General features: G+C 41.0%; 1 protein-coding gene across 7 annotated transcripts in view; it reads right to left on the reverse strand.

The window, feature by feature from the left end:
- The window catches only part of DMD (dystrophin), a 6,960,831-nt gene that overhangs the window by 1,880,318 nt on the left and 5,061,486 nt on the right, over window positions 1–19,027 (reverse strand). For all 7 annotated transcript variants that reach the window (XM_069204753.1, XM_069204756.1, XM_069204758.1 and 4 more), the window contains one exon: window positions 17,879–18,068. In XM_069204753.1, coding sequence (XP_069060854.1) covers window positions 17,879–18,068 — 190 coding nt within the window. The remainder of the gene's footprint in view (window positions 1–17,878; window positions 18,069–19,027) is intronic.

Genomic DNA, 19,027 nt, shown 5'->3' on the forward strand with positions numbered 1-19,027 from the left:
AAGGCGCTTTGAAGGAGATAGTGGGGAGTCCACGTAACTAACCTAATATTGGCTTACAGAAGCCTAGCAGTAACTACCGCGTACTGCAGGACCTGAGAAAGATCAACAATATTGTTGTTCCCTGATGTCCCCCGATAACTGAATCCAGCTGTGATTTTGAGTAAAATTCCATGTGAAGCTGAGTAGTTCACTGTCATCGGTTCGTCTCGGGCAGTCTTTACTGATACCTTGCATGAGAGCGCTAATACCTTTTCGCCTTCTGGCTCCAGAACTGTGTTTTGGCTTGGTGTCCAGTCCCACAAGGATGTACAGAGAGCCACTTGATTTTTAACCAGATTCTCAAAAAGAATCCTGAGGCCTTGATCGTTCCCTGTAATTCTGTCCTAATTCAGTTTTTTAATGACTTGCAGGTAGTATCCAATAGTCAAGAAGCTTGCAAATGAGAGTCTGTTGCATTACTGGACCACTTTGCTGAGAAAGGACAGAACGTGTCCCAGAGTAAGCTGCAGTATTGCCACAAAGATGTTCTGTATCTCAGGCATCACATTGAGAAGAGAGCGAGGAAGGTGTCTCAAGAAAGAATCACAACAATTCTTTAAATGAATCTGCCAACCACCCATAGAGAAGTCAGGATGTATTTGTCAATAGTAGACTACAGTCGCTAGTGCATACCCAACTTTTCCCTGGTGGCCAAGCCTTTTCAGAGACTGACACAAAAGAATGTGTCTGATCCAATACCATGGGATAAGAACTGCGTGGTTTACTTCCTAGAGCTGAGAGAAAATCTCTGTTGTGTCCTGGCAATGCCTGATTACCATCAAGCTTTTACACTTTTTGGCAGTGAGAGGGAGAGCTATGCTCTCTCAGTGCTTACACAGATGCACTGAAATGCGAGACACCCTTTGGACTACTTTTCTGCTACTTTTGACCCCGTGCCTGCAGGACTGTCTGGCTTTCTTAAAGCCTTAAAGCCATTGCATCCATAGATGTTAGCATCAAACGGTGCAGGAGTATTGTTATGGGACATCCCCTAACTGTTCTTGTGCCACATTCAGTGGAGATATTGTTGACACATTCTCACACTCAGCACTTTACAAACAGCTGCTTGATAAAATATGAACAGATTATACTTGCATATGAAAAAGTTATCCTTCACAGATGTGCTACTTGGAATCCTGCTACCATCATGCCTCTCTCAAAGAGTGACAATGATGATGGAGAGCTTGAGCATGATTGTTTTGATGTTACTGAACTAAGCACCAAGCCAAGGTCAGATATATGAGATGCGCCACTGGTGGAATCTGATTACATACTGTTTGTTGATGGGTCCTGTCAAGGAGACAATGAGGGAAACCTGAAAGCTGCTTATGCAGTTTTTACAGGTTCAGGAGTACCCAAAGCGAACTGGCCTTGAGGGGTGTTTTCTACACAAGTGGATGAATTGGTAGCTCTTACTAGAGCTTTCTATGTCTCTGATCAGCTTACAGTGACTATTTACAGAGAGCCAGTGCAACTTTGGTGTTGTTCATTTTTTCGGGCAGTTATGGTTGCCAGAAGGGTTTATGACGTCATTCGGCTCTCGCATCCATAATGGGTAGTGTGTTATGAAACTACTGGAGGTACTAGAGCTTCTTGCACGAATATCTGTTGTGAAGTGCTCAGCGCACCTTAGTGCTGTTGATTATTTGAACGTGGGCAACTAATATGCTAATGAAGTTGCCCAATATTGTGCATATGGGTCACAAGCCTTCAATGATAAGTATGTGAATGAATCCAAAGGTGAGACCAACTATAACCTTTTGTTGTTAACAACTAATAACTTGGAGGAATTGGAGAGATTGCAGGAGGAAGTGTGAAGAGAGATGGTGATATATTTGTTCTGTAGATGGCAGACCAGTGTTGCCCAGCAGCATGCTGCCCCAATGGCAAGGCATTTCCACTGACCCACTCATATTGTGAGCGGTGCAATGGTTAGGTTGTTTAGACATCATTGGTTCAACCCACAATTTAGATTGGTGACTAAAGAATTGTGCCACAGATGTGCTATATGTCAAGAGATGAACACTGGGTAAAGAACTCCTCTGACACTGAGCCACTTCGGAAGATTAGGAGGGCCATTAAACAGAATGCAAATGGACTTCATCAAAATGCTTGTGTGTAGTCGGCTGAGATTTGTTCTGGTGATTCTGTGCATCCTCTCGCATTGGGTGGAAGCCTACCCGACCAGGAGTAATTACTTTGCTGGAGTCAAACTGCAAATGCACTTGTAAACATTACGAATTACATTGTTTTTGACCATTGCAAAGCACTAGCTGGTGCGGTCCATTCTGTGTCCGGGCTGGTTGAAGCTCTTACCACCTCTCCATGTCTGGAGCAGTGCCATGGCCTCAGTCCTAGTGACTGAGTCCCGGTGAAGAAGCATGTTTGAAAATCATGTCTGAAACCTAGATGGCGTGGACTGTACCAGGTTATTCTAGTGATGAAAACAGCTTTTAAGGGTGGGGGTCTTCCCAACTGGGTTCATGCAGCCTACACTCGAAGAGTGGGGTGTCTTCTTGATGATGTGACTGTACCTCTCCCAGAAGTGTGACCCACAATGGAGACACTGAGAGACAAGGGTGCACAGATTACTGATACTCGGAAAGAGCCTGTGGTAGCACATCCTTGCCAGGGGAGGGGGGTCTTGATGAACTAACATTTGAGGAGTCTTGGCCTGAACTGCTACCTGAGCTAGACTCAGACCGTGACAAAGGGCCTAGTGCTGCATCATGCTGAGTAGAACCTGAGGACAGTTGGCCAAGGAGGCAGCAAAGAGAGAGATTGTGATTGCTTATGGAACGAGGACAGAGCACTTCCCTAGAGGATACTGAGGAGTCTGACCTGAGTGACAGTGAAAGTGAGCAACCAGAACTCAGAAGATCAAAAAAGAGCTAGGGTGCAATGTTGGAGATACTCATCCCCTGAATGGACATACTTTGCTCATAATGGTGATGGAGGGGAAGTCTGTAGTTTAAGGGACAAAAGTGAAATTCCAGTTAAGCTTCCATTAATGTGAACTGCGAAATGAACAGAGTTTAAGCTCCACTCTCATTGAACAAACTGAATTAAAAATTTGAACTGACCTTTGATTGTAAATAATAAAAAGGAAATTTTTTAAACAATGAAAAAGAGTCCCCCGGCCTCAGGCAGCAGACAGAGTGGAAGGATGTCATTTAGAAGAAGACGGAGTAGGGCTAAGGAAGTCTCATTAAGATTTTGTACATAATTTCATTGCACATCATTTATCCTTTGTTTTGCCTTTGTTTCGAGTACATACAAAGGGATTTGCTGCTAACTTATACCCAACGGTCTGAGTCTAAAGAAGTTATGAAAACGAATAACACACGTAGGAATATATATATATATATATATATGTTAGGAATAGTGTTGCTTGTCACTATTTTACTATTAATCATTCTCTTTGTAGGATTGTCCTTGCCTTCATCTCCTGCAATAGCTAAGCTTAAGCCTAGCATTACCCCTTTGACCCTGAGTCATATAGATAATAGTTTGCACGGATCAGATTGTAAAGCTTTGCAAGTAGATACATCTAGAGGAGATTATTCATCAAATGTGTATTTTAAACTGCTTCATGAATGTGTTGGTAGTATGGATTCAAAGAACTGTTACATTTGTACAAAGTTACCTGCATCAGCTTTCAAGGGAATTAGCTATCGCCATACTCATCTTATTTATAGTGTTATATGTAGTCTTCTGTTCAGTTTGTTTTATGGAACAGGACATTTCCAGTATTATTTTTCGAATTATGATGTGGTATTCAACGAAGTTCCTTTGATGAAACATTGAAACGTCACTTCCGTTCTAAGACAATGGAGACCATTGGCAGTTTTCTTTAACTGATCACCACACTGTAAACAGCTTATGCTCACAGACACAATTTGACATTTTCTCTAACTGAAGGGGAGAAGAAATATTCAGATTTAATATTTACATTCAGTAAAGGACTAGAAGAGGCAATGGAGAGATATAAGAGACTCTGGGATGAGAAGAAAGCAAAACATTGAGATTTAGGAGCTATGCCAGCACTACTCTTAGAATAGCAGCATAAAGGGAAATTATGTGTGATTAGGAATGAGTCTTCCCTTAACAAAATTTTCATGGGTAAGAGTAAGAGTGATCACGATTTCAAATATGGGGATATTTAGCTTGCATTCTTGGAAGGACGTAATCCCATCACTCAACTAGTTTTTTTTTATTTGTGGGGATCATACATATTTCAAATGGCCAAAGGGGTGGTATGGTACATGCAATTTGGGTGTGGTTTTTACCATAGTGGATAAATTGTCCACGAGTACAGCAAGTTCCCTGTTGTCTGTAGATACTAAAATGATAGGTATGAGATCCATGGTTTTGCAAAATTGCCTTGCACAAGACATTCTTCTTACAAAAGAGGGCGGAGCTTGCGGGGTGTTAAAGGTCCAGCAATGTTGCACCTACATCTCTAACTAGAGTGAGGACATGAAGAAATATCTTAATAACATTACAGACCTGAGAGGAGATTTAGAGGAATTGGAAGGTACAGGTGTTGGTTAAGCAAGGATTGGCAGATGGTTTGGAAACCTTGGAAGTGGATAGAGGTTCAGTTTTGAGACCTTTCATTACTGCCATCTGTACAATATGTCTGTACATCATTTTCAATGGGTATACATATGTAAAGGCGAGGAAGGAAAGACAGCAATCAAAGGGATTGACAAGAACTAGAAGGGACATGAAATGGAGGAGAGTCAGTGCAGAGTTTATGATGACCTGAAACATTTCACAAATACTAGATGGAAGCTGTTGAGAAGTACTAGGTCTTGATTTGATCTCACCTGATATGGATTCACATGTGTGATATTTTGATAGTGTACAATGCCATCAGAGGGGGGATTTGAGTAACTCAATTTAAACTCCATCCTTTACACAGCGTCACTGCACAAATTATGCATTTACATTTTAAATTATATTTACTGGGTGCCTTAATATTATTAACATAGATGAATGTTAAAACATATTAATGCAATGCAAACATTGAAAAATTGGAGCTTCATAACCGTGCATATTAATGTTCATATAATGTGATTACATATATTCTTTTTCACATTTTGCATTTATTCTTTTAGTTGAATTTGCTGAAGTAAAATGTATTTCTCTTCATGTTTATGTTTATTTGAAAGCTTACATGTGCATGTATAAGCATGTATTTGAAATGCACATTAAATATTTAGATAAAGTCAGACTAACAACTGACTGAAGGCCTTAATTCTAAAAAAAAATGTTTTGCTTAGATGATGTTCCTTTCTTTTGCAGGTGTGTTTCAAGGCTTTGTTAGCTAGTCTTATGTATTAGTTTACTGAAAGTAAGGTGTGAGAGAAAAAATGTTGGCAAGACGTGTGAAGATTTGATGAGCAGCTGAAGTCTCATATTCATCATGTGCAGCAGGAACGTAGGAGGTCCAAGGTCATGTTAACTGTCCGGAATCTATGAGATGAGAAATTCAAGTGGTGTTGCAAATGCAGATGACGGATCCGAAGCCGACTGGTCCTTGGAGGCAAGGGAAAGAGAACATGCATGTTGAGGTTTACACTTATTTTAATTAATACTTATGCTGTTAGAAGTTAAGGCAGACTTCTCTTAGACTTTTAGGGGTACAGATCGCTCTGATTTCCTTATTCTTGCACGTGTGAAGTTTTATGCTAAACAAATTCATTTTTCTGGAGGACTTCTACTGAAGCCTTTGCTATGCTGACACCTACTCTGAATTCCTTTAAGATTTCATTCCAACCATCTTTTTCATTGCTTTGAACCCTGACTAGATGATATTTGGAATAATTTCATGCTTAGAAGAGATATCAGGGGTTTCTTTATGGAACATCTATTTTTAATTCTTAGTTTCTGTATAGCTGTGGTTGTTATTGCTTTGTATCCTAATTTGATGAGACTCACCTTATTGCGATATTTCAACTTGCCAGCTGCATCCTGTACCTTTTCAACATTCTCATGACCTGCATATATATTGGATTGATTTTTGATTTAAACTAAGTCATTTAACTTAAATATACTATTTTTGGTCCTTATTGTGCAGCCAAAGGGGCTTCATAGAAATCTAAATTGTTTGATATTGATGATTCCCTAGCTGTCTCTCTCAGCGTAAAAAGATCGGTCCATAAGTGATTGTAAAACTCAGTTTATGCACGCTTGCACCATAACACTTCAGCTTGTTGGCACTGTATCAGGAACAGAACATACATGATTGCTATGTGTGCACAAACACATCTGCTGGAAGGCACCAAGAGTAAGGCCATGTAATGGAAGATGGAGATGACCTCCTTGCACACCTCCAGGTTGGCACTCTGTGAACTGTTTGAATGGACTTAAGACATAATTTGAAGTGGATTGGTAGACCATCTGGATGTCTAGTTTCCAGTGTGCTCAAACCAATCTAGATTTTCGTGTAAAACGTTCAAACATTCTTCACGTCTACATAGCTCAGTTAAATTACCATTAAACTGTTAATGCGTTGGCTTATGTCTGCAAACGCTTTACATTTTAGCACAATGTGTTTATTTAATTGTGTTGTGAAGCTCTGGCATGTGATGGATTGCCACTTAATAGCACTTATGATCTTGAGCAAGATGGCAGTTCTTGAAACCATGCCTTGGATAACACAGCTTCTAAGATATGGAGAGGCTGTTGTTGAATTAGAAGTTCGGAGGTACCAATGCGCCCTCAGCCCTCTTCGAGGGACTGTGGGTAACGCCAGATGTTTCCGGGACGGTTATAAGCTCAAGGCGGTACGCACATTGTATAGCCAAAGGTCAAATTTCAGATTGAGCGTCACAGACACTAAACAGGTTGGTTGATTCAGAAGCATGATTTCTGAACATGAGCAGTTTAGTTTTCAGCAGAGTCGCATTTTTGCACCAAGAGCATTTCATGTAAAGTTATCAAAATTTAAAGAGAAACTTGACAGGATGAACATTTCAGAGTCATAATGCAAAATAGTTTATTTCTAGTTTAGCCTTTGAACTTGGAAAACTGAAAACACTGAAGAGTTCACCTTGACAGACTGCAGAATATCGTTCGCTATCGGAAAAAATAATTGAGCTTAAGCAGAAACGTACATTGTGCTTAACTACATGTTGCTTTCAAAACCCTCGAGATGATCCCAAAGAACACGGGGAAGCAATGGCAAAGGCTGGGGCACACTTCCATTACAACTCACGCAACTTGTCTGAAATACCATTATGAATATAAGAACATGAGAAATCCCCTCTGTACCTTAGTCCCCAAGAGGTACTTTTAAAAGTAAAGCACGATTTTTTGATGATCAGATGGTCAACCGCATTGTTGTTTGAAACTCTGGTATTTTCTTGTCCCCATTTTAAGTACATCACTTAAATCATCCCAGAATGTACTACAGTTGATGTCACTATACTTTTCAATAATAGCCACTGCGTGTATATATGATGTGATGGAGGTGGAGTAGTTTGTATGTTGAGGTTTCAAAGCACTTTGCGGACCAGGGGTTAAATAGTCGTGAGGTGCACGAATGACACAAGCGGGCCTGTAGAGGATTTATCTAACAGTGTGGAGCGTTCTTATCGCGCATGATGCTTAGAAAGTGTGCTCCAGTCTTGATGTGGCGGTGTGCAGGCTCCATTTACGTGTTTAACCAAGCATGGGAGTTTAAGGCTAGGTATGCAAGCAGCACATAGAAACTGGTTGCGGCAGAAATGAACACTCAAATAATAAGAATTAATGGGCCGTAGCCAAAGTGGTCAGATTGACTGATGACATTTGTGCCTATTAATTACTACAGTTACTGCAGTTTATCCTCTCTCTCTTTCAGCAAACACATATTCCCACCCAGTGTGTGAAGTCGAGTTTGTTTGACTAATTCAAAAAGGACAGGGGAAAAAGGATGAAATTAGACAATTCTTAAGATAGACACAAGCACGGGTTCCAGTTACAAATAATTGTCATTGCAGATGTTTAATTTCTTTTTCTCATTAACAGTGTACCCATTGCTTATTGCATTAACAATCATCTGTTAACATTGTAAACTAACTTAAAAGTAAATTATATTTATATGCATGTATATCCGGTATAATTTACGCATTGTGTAAAAACATGTCATTCATGGAAAATTATGCCAATTCACGGAAATGCATGCACACATACCAGAAACAAGGACAAGGTTTGCAAATATCACTATTTTCAAATTTTTTTGAATTGAAGATTTTTCTGCATTGTTTTGTGCACTTCAGTGTTATTTTTTAATTGTTTTCATCAAGAAAATGTAGGTGTTTAGGTTATGTTCGGGAGAAACTTTCCAAGTATCTTTCTAAATATTTTTGAAAGTCCTAAAAAGGTGTTTTTTCTGCCATCCTTATTTCTTCACATGCTGATGACCATCTGTCAGAACCCCTTTCAGAAGGCCAGGGGGCATGCAGGGGCTACTGGGCTCAACAGTGGGGGTTGATATCTTTTACTCCTGATGTCCTGGGGCCGGAACTGCTTTAGACCTTTGACAACTGGGACAAGTACCCCTTCTGCACTGGACTCTCATTGGTAGCTGAGGACGAGCAGTCAAAGGCTCCCTCGAGGGGTGAGAGCGTAGATACAGGTTAGTGAACATGACTCAAAGTGCACACCGCACTGTCAATGAATCAAAGTCCGGTCACATACTTGCTTTTATAAGAAAAATAAATATTTTATTTCTACCTACATATTGAAAGGAGTAACAACATTTGTGAAAAAAACAACAGAATCCCTTTAAGGTTGGGGCTCTAGCTTTTGCCGTGCAAATCCCTGTCCTGCCCTCTTTCTTTTAACATGGACAGGGTTATTCCCCATTCATTGGGGACCACATGGTCAGGTAATGGTCACTACTAGACTGTAGTCAAGAGTTCCCCTTTGACTTTTTTGGAATTAGTCAAAAGTGTCTATGGTGCAGCAGCACTGTGAGCAGCAACTAACCCGGAGGCCAACAGCCCCAGTTCAAGTCTCACTTGCTCCTGCAGCACAGAAGCATTCAGCAATGCAGTGAGTGTGGTAACTAGTGAATTCTGATGCTGTTAGGTAGATGGCACTCTCCCGAGCAGTGCTGCTGGCTTTTCCCAGTGATCAGAGGTGCTCTCAGACTGCGAACATGTGGTAAGTCAATCTTCGCCACATGCAGGCTAGAGGAGAATTCGATCCTCCAGCTCATGACTGCAACCCAATGAGGGTGCAACATCTTCCGCTGCATCCTCAACAGCCCTCAGGGGTCAGTCAGGGGCAGATCTCACTGTGAAGTCTTGACCCATTGATCAAAGCCTGTCTTTTGCCTGGAAACGGTCCGGAATTCCTGGCAAAGGTGGTGCCGTTAGCCCCTCCTGGCATAAGGGATTGCACAGGTACTTTAAGGTTTGAGCACAGCGGGGTTGCTGTTAATGTGGTTAAGGGTTTCAGCGCACTTCTAGCAATAACTGAGGATGATGCATAATATTTTACTGTACGCATTACTCATTTGGAGTGTGCATTACGCATATTAGGTATATTATTATGTATGCTTGCTTTTTCCATATCTGGTCTGAAAATCAATGCCACTTTAAGAGGTCATACAGTTTTGTCATGTAAGTTTACGTGAGTTTTGTGTCAGACTTGTTACATGGATTATCTTTAACTTACTGGGGGTCTGACACTCTCTTGAAGATGGTTGCATTATTTCAGTGTGTTCTCTACCTGTTCTGTGACTGGAGCTTAAGTTGATGGCGCTAAATTTGGACTTTTACAAGTTGTGTAAGCGTAAGGGAAGCTTGCTCCGTGTGAGAAAAAAAGGGCTGATTGAAGAGTCCCCCTAACTTTTTGCCCCCATTTTTCACTTTTTGCTGGCGTTTTCCTGACTCTGATGGTGCCCTGGGTACTGCTAACCAGTCCCAGGGCCTGTGCTCTGTCTAAAATGAGTATGCAGATTATAATTGGCTGCGTCAAATTACCTATAAGTCCCTAGTATATGGTACGGCATGTAGGTTTAGGGACCCCAGCATAAGTAATGCCCCCATAGGAGCAAAGCTGAGGTGCCTAGTGTCATTATAAAGGCAGGCCTGCCTGGCTAGCTGTTTTAAAACTAAAGTTATATGCAAATTCAATGCTGGAATTAAAAGTACTTCCAAAGTCTTAAACTACCTTATGTTTACATATAAGTCACCCCTATGGTGTGCCCTATGTGCCCCTAGGGTTGGGTAACTTGTAACTAAAGCAGGGACATTTAAAATTTTGTTTTATAAGCCCTGGTGAGGTAAAATTGCCAAATTTGTTTTTCCCTCACCCTAGTGAATGGCATCCACAGGCTAAAATAGGAAAACTCTATCTTAATTAACAAAGTCCCCACAAGTGACAGATACCCTGAGTGTGGTATCAAATTAATTGTTATAATAAATCCCACAACTTGCCATGGTTGGAGTTAATATAACAAGTTCAGGTAAACAGTTTTAAAACTCTACCTGAAAGTTGACAACTTCAGCTCTGTAGTACTTTTCACCGATTGGCCAGCCTCTGGTAGCCTGGACAGGCTGCCTTCAATGAGGCGTGAAGTGGCCGAACACAAAGGATGTGCATGGGGAGGAGATCTGCCTCAGCAGTTGGTGAAACAGGACTGGGGAAGAGCAGCCAAACCGGTCTTCAAAGGCAGGGAAGGACATTTGGAGCAGCTTAGGACCTTCCCTATTTCCTGTAACCCCAGACAATTACGTGCCCCCCTGATTAGATTAGAAGAGGGCAGGAGAGAGGTGTGTTTAGGATTTTGAGCCACACTAGTGGGTGGGCTCAGCCACATCTAACCTCCAAAAAATCAGTTTCAGCCATGTTTGATTTTTGAAGAATGTTGCTCCCTGGGATTGATTTTTACCACACTTCCCAGGAAGTGGTCATCAAAGGGGGGGGCCTGGGTGTGATGGACCGTCGCTCACCCCTGCTATCCACCCCAGGAGCAAGGATAAATATTGCAGAGCTGCACCCACACCTCAGATCCCTACAAGGAACAAGACAAAGAAGAAGGACTGGCCTGCCGGTCCCCTGACTTGCACCTGGACAATGCACTCCGAAAAACTGCTCCAGCTGCACACTTGGGATCCACCACTAAAAGGACTTTGCCTGTCTTCCACTGCTTCAAAAATGGACTCCCTGCTTGCTACAGGTACAAAGGAGCTGCCCAGAGTCCCCTGCAGCAAGTCCTGCAAGCAGAGCCCAGATGGCCAGCATCGAGTGGTTATTTGAGGATTCTGACCAGGTGCATTCTGGGAATTGTAGTCCCAACTCCCACAGAGCAACTAAGAGCTTCTGGAACCTTGGATCAAGTCGTGGATACTTTAAGGACCCAAAAGGACCTCTGGAAGAAGATCCAGAAGTTTGGAGATGTTTGGAGCAACTCCATAAATTGAAGAGGTGCATTGGAGAAGTTGTAGTCCCAGACCCCAAGAGGCAAACCAGAACCTCTGAACCCTTGGCTGGTGCTGTGGACCACTTTCCTGTCTCAAGAAACACTTCTGAAAGTAAGTGCTACAGTGTAACAACGTGAGTGGTCGAATCTCTGCACTTTTTTCTCCCAGTCCATTGTGACCTTTATTTAACTCTTTGAGCGCTAGTTGCTTCTATGCACAAGAAAAAATAATTCTTTACAAATTCATATATCTGGTTCCCCTTATCCGATTTTAATTATTTTGGTGTCATTTTAAAGATAAAAATATAATCTATTTTTATTAATTGGTGTTGGATTTTTATTGTGTTTTGTGTTTTACTTATTTACTGTTTTGTGATTTTTAAATTCTTTACCCACTTTTCTCCTAAGTTAAGCCTTGTCGCTCGTTGCCAAGCTACCAAGGGTTGAGCTGGGTTTATTTTATGGAGACCGAACTGGAACTAAGTGGGGGTTAGTATCCTATTGCTTGGTGTAAGTACTTATCTGCCCTGACCAATAATCCACTTTCCAACACACTGTTTCTAAAGAGATAAATTGTGTGCGGGAACCTGTTCTGCTGTTGCCCATGTTGTTAGTGTCTGTGTCTGTGTGTAATACAAATGCTAAAATGGCTGGTTTTGCCATTACTTGTTTTTTTCAGGAATATCCCTGCAGATGAACATCTCTTTTGGACTTTCATACAATCATTACTCAATTGGAGCGTGTATTTTGTTCATCGGGCATTCACAAAGACATGATCACCTTGTGCATATAAAATTCTGAGAATCATTTGTATTTCAATCATGCATAACTTCTGAGTTTCTCCACTCCTGATTGTATTTTTGACCAACCAAAAACAATTGGAATTTCTTGTAGTAAAATGAAGTGCAGAACTTATCTTGCACCTTTAGGTAGAGGCAAGCATAGGCATAAAACTGCTGGTCGAGCATAAGAACCAGACACAGGCAACCGGAAGCACAGCAATTTATTTTAATTCCTGAATGAGGCATAATAAAAGTACCTTGCTGTATGCTCACATAACACTAATTCAACTAATCATAAAATATGATCTCATGGCCCTTCAGCCGGCACAATATGAATAATTAAGGTACCGTGCTGCAGCGAAAATCCAAATACCTTCACGCTATGCTATCACCGGTGATGTATCTATTCCCACCGCAATGCTTTACCCAACAAAACAACATGCCAGCCTCTCACTGTTGCGCATTAAATTAGAGAAAACTAATTTCTTGTTTCCAGGGAAAAACAATTGTCTGGAAATAGTATGATCATTAACTATGACAAATATAGTCATTATCTTTTTTGTGTTCTCCTGAAGCATGGGAAACTATCGGAAAAAGCAAAATGCCAGATTAATGTTGCAAAATTTATTTGTGAGTGATGAAGGGAACCTAACTCAGAAAGCTCCATAAAACGAAAACAGACACAAATTATGGTGATAACATCAATATTAAAAATTGAAAAACACCGATCAATAAATGTTAAGTGGGTTTTGTAGACAAGGCCACTAAACACTTAACCAGGATCTTTGTAGTTTAAAAATCGATGCCTCTCTTCAAACATTAAAGATTCAACTTTTTGGATCAGGCTAATGAGTTTCCTTTTTCTGTGTGCACTGAAGCACATAAGAAATAAGTGAAAATGGCGCCATTCTTACTTGTCTTATACATTAAACATTTAGAAAAATGATGCATCTTTTCCACAAAACACATAAAAAAAAAAAGTAAAACAATAGAGTACAAGCCATTCAAATATTTGCTGGTTCATAAAGGGAAATGTAGGAACAAACAATCTGAGGGAGGTGGATCTTACAAAGATGGAGGAAATGCAAGAAGAAAGTTACGTAGTTGTTAGGCAATGATATCCTATTCACATACCAATAAAAATGATTTTCATACTTTTACATGCATTTAGCAAATAATTGATCTCACATAAAAAACAAAACCCTCTGTCCTCAAACATCGAACCGTGAGATTAGGTGTTCAAAAAGAGGGGGCCGGGGACTAGCACCAGGTAATTGGAAGGGGTGGATGATACTTTCAAATTACCACCCATGTTAAGCATATCCTAATGTTAACTGTGTTTAAATATGGCATGGTAGAGGTGTAATAACATGAATGGATTAAAACTAACAAAACTTCAGCATGTTGAATATATCCCGCATGATATACCTGCTTATATAACATGACAAACATTGCTCCCACTACATCGACTTAACCACTACATCACAAGATAAGTGTAGGTAAGTAAATGTGGATTTACCAATAGTAAATATAGACCATATTTGAGGACGCAGTGGATGCAATATTTTTGTAGGTCGATATAATCAACATTGATGTAGTGTCATAGAACCATCAGAAAGAAAGAAGGGAGCACATAAATTGTTTGGCAGATGATATGAAGCCACGATAATCAGGGAAAAGAGTATTCCAATAATCACTAAATTATTCCTTCAGTAACAAGTGACAAAAGGGTGAAAGTGTGTTGAAGGAATTCTCAACATAAACTTAACCAGTGGGCATACTAGACCTTACAGCAGGAGCAAAATCCCTTCTGAAATGAATCAGGCTTGGTTGCCTTAGGCCTTGGACCTGGAAGTAATCCCCTCCCTTATCACATTAAATGCCGCTCTGCTGAATGATAATTCTTAAAGACTTCCTATGGCGTTTTTCAAACATTTTGGTCAAGCTAAACAGTGATATAGGTATGAATTAATAATGGTTGTTAAGTAGAGATACTTTACTGGAGAACACAAAACTTCTCATTTTTTCTACCTAATCTCAAATGTTCTGCCAGAATTGGCTATCTGCAAGAAGAAAAAGACTTGACAGACAGACGTCAATACACATGTATGTTTTTTAAGTTATCTGTTCATAGGTCTTTTGAAGCCTAAGTGATATTTTAAGAGATATATATCCCATTTAAAGTTTGCTATAGTTTCATTTCTGCCAGTGCCTCACCTATGAGCCTTGGCTCTACTCAGCCTGTAGAGGGGAGGCATGGGCCTCTCTGAGTCCTTATTATAGATTTTGAAGAAGGGGAGATGGTACGCTCCGTGCAGAGTCCCGCGTGGAGCTCTGGAGGATGCGGGTGGTAGCCTAGCAGAACCCAAGAGCTGAGGTCCAAGATCCCCCATCACTGGTGTGAGAAAGCAGCCATTAACCAAGGACGCGGAAAGCTCATGCATGTTGGTAAGAGTTAAAAGTAAAAGAAGTGGGAGAGGAAAGATAGTAAATGTTGCAAGGATTCTCCAAGGGGTAACTATTTGGAATGAAGAAGATGCTTGACAAGGAAGGGCCTGATTTAGGTCACAGAGTGCATTCAAGTTTGTCTGTGATCTGCCTTTTGCAAGCTGTTTGTGATAGAGATGAAATTTTTTGTAAAATGTTAACCGCATCTTTTAGCCTAGCCTAATCTGGTATATTCAAATGCCTTTTTTAGGTGGTACGGTGTTTCCATTCCAATTGTATGAGCAGAATACCTCCCAAGTGAATTAAGTACTGTAGTTAAGAAGAATAAAAGATCCAGAGGAGTCCAAACTGACTCAAAGCACAACTGGTATCAGGCACTTTGTTGGGAATTGCCTTTGGTTCAGGGAACAAATGCTGTTTCAGAAGTGCTACACACAGCCAAGAAAAACACACCTTCCCAATACCATTGCTGATCCAGCACTTTCTTAATTTAAGTTTTGTAGGAGTAAAAAAATTAATCCAGGTGAGAGTGGATTACAATAGGTGCAAAATTGAGAGTGGAAATTCTCCAAAAGGCTGTCTCTGCATCCCTCAAATACAATTCTTCCAAAATCTTCTCCTTAAAATTGAATCATTCATATTAGTATGTCCCGCTGGCTACTGAAAATGTCAACGAGCCCAGGATGATTATAAGAAAACTCTACGGTGCAGAGCACCTGAAAGTTACTGTAGAGTAGAGATGCTTTCCCTTGTGTGAAGCCACAAAAAGAGGTCAGCTGCTAAAAAGAAGGAACATCCTAAATATCCATCCTAATTCAGTAACCCCAGAAAAAGTTTGAACCCCAAAAGTTCCTCATATAATGAAACATTCCTTCGCGGACAGCAACACATAAAATGGCATTGGGCATGAAAACAGTACTGGATGCTAATAATGGATCCTTTGAATCCCCTTTTGGAAACCCACATCTAACCCAAAGCAAGATCACATTGAGGAGCTTTAACTCAGTACTAAAGCACCAGCTGTGTATTACTTGTAGGTTAGCTATTGAAAATGAACAGCATGTTGCAGATGGCTTAATTGTTCTACTCCAAGTGAATGATGTCATGGAAGGAAATTCAACTTTGAGATATAAAAATAGAATGCCAGGTTTTCACTATCCTAAGCTACACCAGCTGATCTGTCATCAGAGATACATTATAAGTATAAATGTTCCAAAAGTGCAAAACTGGAAGCCTCTGAGGCAATCAGAAATTAAAGCTTTGCCTGGCTGACAGACAGGAATGACCCAGGAATTGTGAGGCTTCAAAATTTAATACTCCAGAAAGAGTCATGGTCAAGAACTGAAAAACAGCACCAGACTGGAGTTTGAGCCATTGGAAACAGGTTTCAAAAGTCTAGGCTCACTGCTGGTGCTCTACCGCTATCCCCAGTTCCCTAAAATTAATTGCCACCAACGGTGGGGAGCTTCAAGAGAAAGAAAGAGTGAGAGAGAGGGATGGACAACGAGCCAGTGATCAGTGATTGAAAACAGAGAGACGAGAGAAAGACATGGAAGCCCTCATTACTAGTCTGGCGATCCTAGGACTGCCAGACTCGCGGTGGTGGTCGGATCGCCGCCAATTTGGTGGTCCAGCCTCTACATTATGACCATGGAGAACGCACCACAGTCGGACCGCCGGCACCATGAGTTTTTCGCCAGCCAACAGCCTGGCGGTGCCAGCGGTCTTAATGCGCCAGGGCATCACTGCTTGGGGATTACCAGTCCCCTCTCCGCCGGCTTTTACATGTTGGTTGCCCCCCCATGTAAAAGCTGGCAGAGGCGGGGTGCCTGGGGCCCCATGGGGGCCCCTGCACTGCCCGTGCATTGCATGGGCAGTGAAGGGGCCGCCATGGCCAGCCCTCTCGTGCTTTTTACTGTCTGCTTGTCAGACAGTGAAAAGCACGACAGGTGCTGCTCCACCCAACGCACTGCAACATTGCCGCCGGCTCTATTATCAGCCACAGTCAATGTTGTGGGTTGTTTCCTGCTAAGCCGGAGGGGCAGAAACTCTGTATCCGCCCACCAACGCAGCGGGAAACTCGTACTAGCCCTCAGGGTCAGGTCACCGCACTGATGGTTTTCTGACCTCACTGCTTCGGTGAGTGGGCTTTTCTGTCTGCTGAAGTCGTGATGATGGCTGGAATGATGGATGGATGGAAAGAGAGTAAGGAAAAGAAGGAAGAGGACTGTGCCGTTTTGAAGACTTTAGCAGCACTGCTTTCGGCTTCCAAGTCCGGCCCTCCTGGATAAACACAAACAACTGCATAGTAATTGGGTGTGAAAAGAAAAGACTCCTCAAAACATCATCAAACATTTTAAAAAGCTGAGTCCCAAGCCAGAAGGTAATGATCTGAAATGTAATCATGGACATTTATTAAGTATATTGTCCCGTTTAAGAAGACAAAATTGAACTGAACATGTTCCCAACCACCCTTACCTCTCTACAAGACCACTTTTACCTTTCCTTGAGATTAATGTCTCCTCCCCAATCCCACATGTCTGCTATCTCTTCACTACTTCCAACTGTGTGTATACTGACAATGAGTGATTGTGTCAATACTGGGCAATCAAAATAGTTTTCAGCCAAAGAGTTATTGGAAATAAAACATGAAACCTAAAACAGAGGTGGTTTTTATTTTTACTTATGCTAGTTCAACACAGTATTGTAAATCGACAGAATTATATATTAATCCCTGGCACTTTGGCAATTAACTCTACATTTAAAAATGCACAGTTTAAGTATTGATTGTGTACATGAAGATGAACATAAACGTACCCAACATGGATAATCAAAACATACAGAAACGGCCCTAACGTCCAGTTGCCACACATCACATCTTCGCTTTTGCAATGGCCAAGAACCTTCTTCTGCTCTTGTTAGTGAAACTCAATTGAAACCGTTGCAGCTAATTCTAAGGTCTGTTGCCAACGGTCCAATACTTGGGCCATTTTTAAATGCAGTGTTGAACCCACCGATGTAAAGCTATTAGGATTTTCCCTGCAATCAGTTCATTTTACAGCTGCTCAATTTTCTGCAGAACAGACAGCGAGTGATAACGCTACTGTATTCGCCCAAAAAAAAACTTTACATCCATGCTTTTCTTCTCCCACTGACCTCCCTGTTCAATTTAGTGATGACTTACCTGCCATTGTTTCATGAGTTCTCGAAGTCCACGGGTGTCCTCTAGTACTCCGTCCTTGTGGGTGGCATCCTGTAAAACATTGGCAGTGGTCTCTGCTTCAGTAAGCCAAGTAAGAAACTTTTCCAGGTCCAGGTAGAATTGCTGAAGCAACCGAAGTGCAGCTTCCAGTGCTGTTTCCCGCTCAGCAACTCTGGAAGTGTAAAAAGTAAAATTTGTGGCAATGCATTACAATCATAATCTTCCAATTATGTTTCACCCATGACAAGGTGGAAAACAATTAAAATATAAACATAGATAGCTAGTGTTAAAGAGACCTGCAATTCCAGCATCACAGCCTGTCTCTTACATCCTTATTACAGATCACTTGCTTAGTCCGCAATAATGAAATTATGTAGCTGCCCACCTATAATACATTGTTACAGTTGCAGTGACACGTCAAAATGCCAGGTACCACGGCCAGCTGCCAATGTGAACTGAAGGTCACAGACCATTATAAGAGGTTCAACAGTGCATAGAACTTAACAAAAATGAAAACTGGCTTTTCATTCTTATGAACTGTTTTTCTAAAAAAACTTTTACGCAGATGCATGTTTATTTTTGCACACTATAAGTAATTACAGGGAAAATATAATTTATTTCTCTTTTGCTACATATTCTGAGCTTCAGCATTTTTTAAATTTGACTTACATTAAACAAATTCTCATATATTGTTTGCAATATATCACTGACTACTTTCTGATGTGTTTAATTTTGCACTAGATTCCGCTTTTTTGCAACTAAACTACCTCTTTCATTTCAAAAAGCAGCACATCAAGGATTTAAGTGGTTTGTGGGAAGCGTGATAGTGTGATCAGCAAGGAATAAAATACACCCTGCCATATATTTTATGGTTATTTCATGTCAACTCTGAGTTACATGACATTATAAAAGAACTCAGCTTTCAGCCCCATTCCTCTATATGGCCATGGCCCTCCTCGTTTATTTGCAATATACATATATCTAAGGCACAGGGTGCTTTATCCCATATATCAGACACCTGCTTCAGTATTATGTATTTTTTTCTTTTGAAACCGTAGTTCTGGTATGATGTATTGTTAGGAATGCATCCCCATATCTGTTCAGCATACATAGATGTCTCAGTGGTACAAG

Source organism: Pleurodeles waltl, chromosome 8 (genome assembly GCF_031143425.1).
Source record: "Pleurodeles waltl isolate 20211129_DDA chromosome 8, aPleWal1.hap1.20221129, whole genome shotgun sequence".
NCBI lineage: Eukaryota > Metazoa > Chordata > Amphibia > Caudata > Salamandridae > Pleurodeles > Pleurodeles waltl.